The sequence below is a fragment of the Diospyros lotus genome, chromosome 1 (genome assembly GCF_014633365.1).
Source record: "Diospyros lotus cultivar Yz01 chromosome 1, ASM1463336v1, whole genome shotgun sequence".
NCBI classification, from domain to species: domain Eukaryota; kingdom Viridiplantae; phylum Streptophyta; class Magnoliopsida; order Ericales; family Ebenaceae; genus Diospyros; species Diospyros lotus.
This window is the reverse complement of record NC_068338.1, coordinates 44631576-44640012: the sequence shown is the minus strand read 5'-3', so window position 1 is coordinate 44640012 and position 8437 is coordinate 44631576. Positions and strand designations below refer to the sequence as shown.

Below are 8437 nucleotides of genomic sequence, written 5' to 3'. Positions count from 1 at the left end.
TATATATATATAAGAGTAGCAATATATTATATGTATATATATAATACATAAAATAATATTATATTAATATATTTTTAATAATTATATATACTTTACATCATTTAACACCATATCTATTTTAGTTTTTTTTTTTGTTAAGTTTTAATAGTTTATCAGTTCTTTCAAACCAAACATATGATTATTAATTGATAACTTAAAAATATATTTATTTAAATATATTATCAATTTAAATATTACTCAATTTTTAACTTAAAAGTTAAATAACTTAAAAGTTTATGAAAAAAATGGGTAAGCCACACAGCCTCAAAATGGTTTCCAAATAACAAAATGTATAGGGAGCTTAAATGTCTTGATGAGTGGAGTTATGGGCAATTGACAGGGTACTGTATCGATCCCGTACTTAAATTTGTAGCGTGTTTTTACAATGTATGCTATTGTTACTCATCTTATCACTATTATGCACGATATTATATCAGCTCTCATGATGATTTCCTCTCGCTCTAGCTTGTTTAGCATTTCTCAAGGAGATTTGATGTCAGCATAGGCGATTTTTGGCAATATTTTTATGGGAGAAGTTAATCACAAAATTTAACGGTAAGATTTAAACACGGGACCCCAATCAATTATATAGCCATTATAGTTCAAAGGTTTCTTAGGTTCTAACTCGTACTCACCCTCAATCGTTAGGTTATGTCCGTTAGAGGCTCTCAGTTTGATATTTCTATTATATAGGATAGGGACTGTCTATGAACACAAATTATATTATTATGTTGTTATACCATTGCATTAGGGATTACTATTGGTATAAATTCTTTTATGTCTTCCTATTGTATTGAAGGAGATCAGTTTGTTTCGATTTTTAAGTTTTAATTTTACTATTTAATTAGATAGATGTTCATTCCTATTATTAGATAGATTATAGTTTACTGTAAATACTTATTTATTTCACGAATATTTATGTGTCAAATGAGCTGTGACTAAATTTTGATTAATGGATTAATTTTATAATAAAATTTAAAATTATAAAATTTTAATTTTGTATTAATTTTACATTATCATTAAAATTTTCATAATTAATATGATGTATTCATTCTTAAATTTTTAAATAATTAAAAGAAAAATTAATAATATTCATCATGTAAATTTTAATAGTGTTGTAGAATTTAGCTTAATAAAATCAGTTATAAAACCCATCTGAATCGCCCAGATAGATGATCATATCAAAGCCCCCACTGCCTGCCTGCGCGACTTCCGACATCAACGCGGAAAGGAATACGTGTTAGTGTTACTGCAGGCCACGGCAACCAACAATGACTCAAAAAAGAAAGCTCTAATAACAACACTTGCACTAGCCAATAGCCAATAGCCACTAGCCAATAGCCAATCCAATAGCCAATAGCCACTGCCAAACCAGAAGAGGGAAGAAGGGCTACCATTTAGGATGACAACTAGAGTCTACAGCCAAGGGACATAGGAATGTAGGCTCCCAGGGAGAGCTGATTGATTTTTATTTTTTTTTAAATAACTCAAATTTTGACTTTAATTAATTTTAAGGACTGGGTGACTTTTTCTCCCATTTCATCGATCGAACTTTCTAAACATGAGCTCCATTACAGAGTCAGAGAAAGTTACATAAAAGGGGTAAAAAGACAAACTTGCCCCCTTCCCTTTCATGGAAACCCCCCGCTTCTGCTTCCCTCATCTCCTTCCTACGGCTGCTACACTAGCCTCGTCGTCGCCCTCGCTTTGCCTCGCCGCTACTCCTCCGTCGTCTCGCCAATCGCTACTATAGCAGATCGGTGAGGCGAGGTGACGATGACAGCGAGGCACAGTAATGAGGCGACGGAGACGTAGTGGCAAAACCAAGGCGATAAAGGCGACGAGGCTAGGGCAACGAGCATGGGAGGGGGATGGGAGAAGCAAGGGTGGGGGGTTTCCATGGGAGGGGAGAGGAGACAACAGGGCGAGGGCAAAATCGTCTTTTTGCCCCCTTTCTGTAAACTCGTCGGGCCTTCTAGCATTTTCCTCTAAACATATGTATCATAGGTTACTAGTCTTAAATATGTAACTAGTGGAAAAAAGTGATACTATTGTAGAATTCAGAGTGATAAGGGATATTTTTAAGTGAAAAATATTTTTTTGTCATAATAATATGGGAAATATTTATTATTTTTGTGAACTATTTTTTAATTACGAAAATTAATGTTTTATTATGGGTACAAAAATCATTGTTTAGGTAATCTTTTCGTTAATTTTGTTTTCTTAATTTTTTTGGTTAAAAATTTTTATTTTTATTTTGTGAAGATAAGATTGTCTTGTGTGCGTATATATATATATACAGATATAAATATTAGCAAAAATATATCATAATTGTCAATATCGATAAGGTATTAGACTTCTTACTCGTTCAAAACATATTAGCAAGGTATTGGTTGGGATTTATGAAAAAGAATAATATAATTTAAAAAACATATAAAGCGATAAACATAATCAATTTTTTAATTAAAAGTAATATAACATAACATAACCATACATACCTTACAAATACTGCATAAATAACCACATATATATATATATATACATATCCATGTTACTGAAAAGTAAAATAAAAATTAGAAAATCAGATTTAATTTTGGATACCTATTAGTTTTAGTCAAATTTTGTTATATCAACAGAAATACATCTACATATGTACAAGACATAAATATTATTATTTTTTCTTAAAAAGGTATTCTTTTGTATTAAATTTCAAAAATTAAATTATTTATATTGTACTCTAAAAAACATTGAGAGAGAGAGTAGACAGATTACAAAATCTACACTTAAAAGTAATGTAGTTTAAATTTTTAGTCATCTTCTAGGTGTTTTTTAATTAAAAAAGGATATTTATATTTTAGATATATAATTTTTATTTTTCTATCTAGATGTATATAGGATATATGTATCTAAATGTCTGGATTTTCTCCTTCTTATCCTTAAATTTGACAATATATATAGTACCTTATCTATTATGCTTTATATTTTTGAATCTTCAAATTATTTTATTTATCGTACTATCTATTTCTGTTTTTCTTATTTAATAACTTCAAAGGTTAAATGTAGTGGGAAAAAACATAAGTGAGGATATAAAATAATTTTTTGAACAAATTAAAAATTATTATTTTTTGAATTTTTGTACAAATTAGTTTAATAATAGTAATAGATACGTAAACTTTGTTGATTTTGTTTTTCGACCAAGGCGAGTACATAGACATAAGTAAAGTTACGCTATGGAAGCAAAAATAAGGGGGGGGGGGGGGGGGGGGGGGGGTATCCATGAAAATGAGAAGTAAAAATAGAATAGTAGACCAAAACAAAGAAAAGGGTATCTATTTCAGACTCAATCCGTAGGTTTCGGAGTTATTTAATTTAATAAAAAGGAAACAAAATTACTTTGACTTGTTCAAATGTTGTTAGGTGTTGGCCAAGGTTTAATGGCAGCATTAATTTGAATAGTGCTGGAAGATGGTTCCAACTTGAAACTCTCCTCACATGCAAAATTAACGTTGGTTCTTTTTTAGCTTTTTGATTTTTTTTTTTCTCTTTCTCATTCTATGAAACTACCCGAATTTCCGTTAAGATTCATACGTACGACCCGATATTCCAGCGTAATTTTCAAACCCAATGGTTGTTTTTTTTTTTAACTTTTATTTGAACTACAGCACAAGCCAACCTGTGAAAAAAAACCAAACATGGTATCTTGCTGCTTTTAGAATCCTTAAAATCACAGAATCCTAGTTGCATCCAAATATATAAATTTCTCCCAGTTGATGAATCGTGATCACGCCAGGATTCTCTCCTTTCAAACCTATCCTTAACCAGATTTATATATATATTATTCCTTGTATCTTTGCTCCGCGGTAGTGCATTTCGAACCGCCGCCAGACTGTAACCATATGGCGGATTTACGGGTAGACGATGAGATTTCTGACGAGTGTCCGGTGAAGCAAGTGGACCTCACGGTGCCGAAGACCGACGACCCGACGATGCCGGTGCTGACGTTCAGAATGTGGGTTTTGGGGCTGACTTCGTGCGTCTTGTTGGCCTTCGTTAACCAGTTCTTCTGGTACCGAGCGGAGCCGCTGAGCATCACGTCGATCTCTGCCCAGATCGCCGTCGTGCCGGTCGGCCACCTGATGGCTCGAACCATCACGAAGCGGGTGTTTCTGGAGGGGACTCGCTGGGAGTTCACGTTGAATCCTGGTCCGTTTAACGTTAAAGAGCATGTTCTGATCACGATCTTCGCCAACGCCGGCGCCGGCAGCGTCTACGCCACGCATATTCTCAGTGCCATTAAGCTCTTCTACAAGAAGCACTTGACCTTCTTCCCAGCGTTGATCATCATGGTTACTACACAGGTGAAATAATTAATTCTTATAGTTTTTCATGAATTTGGATGCGAATATATATCCAATGAAATTTTTTTGATTCCGATTTAACTGAAACAAGACTGAAGCTATCAGAGTAGTGGATCTAATCCCTCTCTTGCTTCTGTTCCTAACATAAATAGTTTAAGACACGATTCTAACATGTGCTGTTTCTTTTTCTTTTTCTTTTTTTTTTTATCGGTAAGTAATATGTTGTTTTTGTTCATTCGTTGTATGTACGTTGCATAAGATTGAGACGTTCATTACTGTTTACAGCTAGAATGTTGATAATTTATTCACAACCTATTTTTGTATAATAATTCTTTTTTTTTTTAAATTGAATTGGGAAGAAGCAACTAATTACTTGTACACGAATCTAGGTTTTGGGGTTCGGATGGGCAGGGCTTTTCAGGAAATATCTAGTGGAGCCGGGGGAGATGTGGTGGCCTGGTAATCTGGTTCAAGTCTCATTATTCAGGTACGTACGAATGTCCAATGTTGTTGCTTTTGTGAACTTTAATAACCAATCTTGAGACATCAATTTGTAATTGATGCCCCGGGGGGGTTAATATATACATAAGAAAACAAACATATGGATGTCCAATTTTGTTGTTTTTGTGAACTATAATGATCAAGTTTAAGACATGAATTTGCAACTGATGCAGGGCTTTACATGAGAAGACAGGGAGGCCTAAGGGTGGGACAACAAGGACTCAATTCTTCCTCATGGCCTTCATCTGTGGTTTTGCGTACTACATTTTTCCCGGCTTTCTTTTCCCACTGTTAACCTCGTTCTCTTGGGTCTGTTGGCTGGCTCCCAAATCGGTACTAGTCCAACAATTAGGCTCTGGCTTCCAAGGCCTCGGCATTGGCAGCCTAGGCTTTGACTGGTCTGCGATTGCATCATATCTCGGGAGCCCTTTAGCTAGCCCCTGGTTTGCCACAGCCAATGTTGCCGTCGGATTCTTCTGTGTGATGTACGTTTTAACCCCCATGAGCTACTGGCTCAATGCGTACAACGCCAAAAACTTCCCCTTATTCTCCAATGACCTTTTCATGTCAAATGGTTCAGTATACGATATATCAAAGATAGTCGACTCCAACTTTCGTCTTGATGTGACTGCCTATGCAAAATACGGGCAGTTACACATGAGCACCTTCTTTGCCATGACATATGGCTTTGGATTCGCCACGCTCTCTGCAACTCTTGTCCATATCCTACTCTTCCACGGAAGGTAATAATGCAACGTTTATATCGTCGATGAACAGATAACAATTTAGGCCGTAGCTGATTTGGCCTTTTTGGCAACTGCAGAGATTTGTGGAAGCAAAGCAGAAGCTCGTTCGGATCACACATGAAATTGGACATACACGGCAGGCTTATGAAGGCGTACAAAAGGGTCCCTACTTGGTGGTTTCTCGCCATTCTGGCGGTGAACATTGCTGCTATCTTGTTTGCTTGTAGCTATTATAGTAACACAATTCAATTGCCTTGGTGGGGTGTTCTGCTGGCTTGTGCCATTGCCTTGTTCTTCACTTTGCCAATTGGAGTCATCACTGCCACCACAAACCAGGTAAAAACCCAGTTTTGGTCCTTTTGGCATCCAAATGAAACGAAATATGTCAATGTTTTTTTGGTTCAACATGATGCTATACTAACTGGGTACTATTTTCTTTTGAACAGCAACCAGGGTTAAACATCATCACAGAGTACATTATTGGTTATATGTATCCAGAGCGCCCCGTCGCCAATATGTGCTTTAAGGTCTATGGATACATTAGCATGACTCAAGCTTTAACATTTCTAGCAGACTTCAAGCTTGGCCACTACATGAAGATTCCACCAAGAGCAATGTTCATAGCACAGGTAAGTTGTTACTGTCCATTATGCCTTGCCAGATTAACAGAAATGGCTAGTATATGCTAACTCGATAACTTTTTAGGTCGTGGGAACGCTTGTTTCAGTTATTGTCTACCAATCAACTGCATGGTGGCTGATGGGAACCATCCCCCACCTCTGTGACACCGAATTTCTGCCTCCTAACAGTCAGTGGACATGCCCAATGGACCATGTATTTTACGATGCCTCCGTCATCTGGGGCCTTGTCGGGCCACGCAGAATTTTTGGGAACCTTGGTCCGTACTCGAAAGTCAACTGGTTTTTCTTTGGTGGTGCCATTGCCCCTTTGATAGTCTGGCTAGTTCACTTGAAATTTCCTAAGAAGAACTGGATCCGGAAAATCCACATGCCAGTCTTGCTAGGCGCCACGTCGATGATGCCCCCAGCTACTGCAGTGAATTACACCAGTTGGATCATTGTTGGGTTCTTGTCTGGCTATGTTCTTTTCAGGTACCATCCAAAATGGTGGGAACGGTACAACTATGTTCTTTCTGGAGGGCTTGATGCGGGGACGGCGTTTATGTCAGTGCTGATCTTCATCTCTCTGCAGCTGCCTGGAGTTCAGCTCAATTGGTGGGGTGGTACTTCAGATAAGTGCCCGTTGGCTTCTTGTCCAACTGCCAAGGGAATCTCCGTTGAAGGTTGTCCAGTATTCTAATCTTAGAGCAACATCGATTTCACCCAGCATTTCACTTGATTCTTTTTAAAAAAAAAAAAAAAAAAAAAATTGTCTTTGTAAATAACTAGTTTATTCATTCGGGATTTCATTTTTATGGGGATACTCATAAACATTTGTTCTATTGTTCTTCTGGGTAATTAGTAACTATATGATGATTCTGGTCTCTGGATGGAAAACTGTGTTGTTTTATTAAAAGAAGCTGGTTATGGCTGTAATCTGAGTGCTTTTTGTTTTCTGTTGTTTCAACACTATGCCACTTGGATCATCATCGTTTCCCTTCCTTTTTCTTTCTTCCCCTTATTTGTTCTGATTGCAAGCGGCGATGAGTAATTAGAATCAATAGATTAATTACGAATTAGTTAGGATTAGATAAGCCTGTAAATAAGCATGCAATGTTATCCACTGATTATTCTCTCTTCTCTCTCCCTTGGTTTTGCTGCTTCTTCTCAATCTCTTCGATTTTCTGCAATCTTTTTTGTTGTTCTACATTACTTCCATCTCTAAACGCATCATGTTACAGAAAAGTTAGAAAATTTGTGTAAACAAGGAGTGTCATTTGCTGGGACGCCTTTCTGGCCTACCTTTTGCCAGCAGATTTAGAACATCCGCTCTCTTTTGGCACTATGTGCAGACAAGTACTAGAAATAGCCTCTTGGATTTTGTGCCATGAGCATCTTGCTTGATGGAATCTTCCCTGGCCCTTTACACGGCCACTCGTATTTCACTCCGGATAAAGCTGGTCAATAACATGAAAAACAAACAGAGACGAACTAGTTAGATCCTCTTCTAGTGCTAGCCAGATCAAGTCACGGGCTTACAAAAATACATGATGGTTATAAGGTGGGCCCTCCAATTTTTGTCTTGTTCCTAAACAGTAGCCGTAGCTTCAAATTAACAGAAGGGGAATTCTTTCAATTCTTTTATCTAACCAATCAATAAAACTCTATTCTCATGTGACTTGTCTTCAGATCACATGATTTTCTACCCATCCGTCATAGATGCTTTCTTGACAAATTTCGAAGGGCTAAAAACTGTTTTATAATGTGATTTAAGAAGTGAATAGAGTCAGCCAAGTTTGGCAATTTCAAGAGCTTAAAGAAAGTGCAAATTGTAATGCATTGAAACCTGTAAACGCAACACCATTTTTGCTGGGTTTTGGTACAAAAGAAGAAATGCTGATTGAACTTATGAAGCTATGAGCCCTTTTCAACTGATGGGAGGGAAAATAGCCAATGAGTTTGATCAGTTTGACAGGAAAAAACGAATCGAAAATGAGTTACCATGGCCATATGATCAGAGAAAGAATCCTGCTCACGGCTGTTGAAACCGAATCTTGAGGGGAGTAGGAATAGGAAACTGAACACACAAATCTGAAAACGAACACATAGAAACAGACCCTACAAGACAGATGCAGGAGAAGTAGGAACTGGAAGTACCACATCTGGGCACCGC

At 36.9% G+C, this 8437-nt stretch overlaps 1 protein-coding gene across 1 annotated transcript; it reads left to right on the top strand.

Annotated features, from left to right (window-relative positions):
- Positions 1 to 3843: 3843 nt before the first annotated feature.
- LOC127812728 (oligopeptide transporter 6) lies at positions 3844 to 7041 on the top strand. Its single transcript, XM_052353255.1, has 6 exons — positions 3844 to 4397; positions 4787 to 4884; positions 5072 to 5641; positions 5722 to 5980; positions 6091 to 6273; positions 6350 to 7041. Exons 1-6 carry the CDS (start codon positions 3936 to 3938, stop codon positions 6962 to 6964), a joined length of 2187 nt encoding a protein of 728 aa, XP_052209215.1. The 5' UTR covers positions 3844 to 3935; the 3' UTR covers positions 6965 to 7041.
- Positions 7042 to 8437: the final 1396 nt, after the last annotated feature.

Bases quoted from the DNA above. Each gene is read 5' to 3' on its own strand.
- LOC127812728 (XM_052353255.1), top strand. From the start codon at position 3,936: ATGGCGGATTTACGGGTAGACGATGAGATTTCTGACGAGTGTCCGGTG. The intron at 5,642-5,721 runs GTAATAATGCAA...TGGCAACTGCAG, and splicing joins ATCCTACTCTTCCACGGAAG to AGATTTGTGGAAGCAAAGCA. The intron at 5,981-6,090 runs GTAAAAACCCAG...TCTTTTGAACAG, and splicing joins TCACTGCCACCACAAACCAG to CAACCAGGGTTAAACATCAT.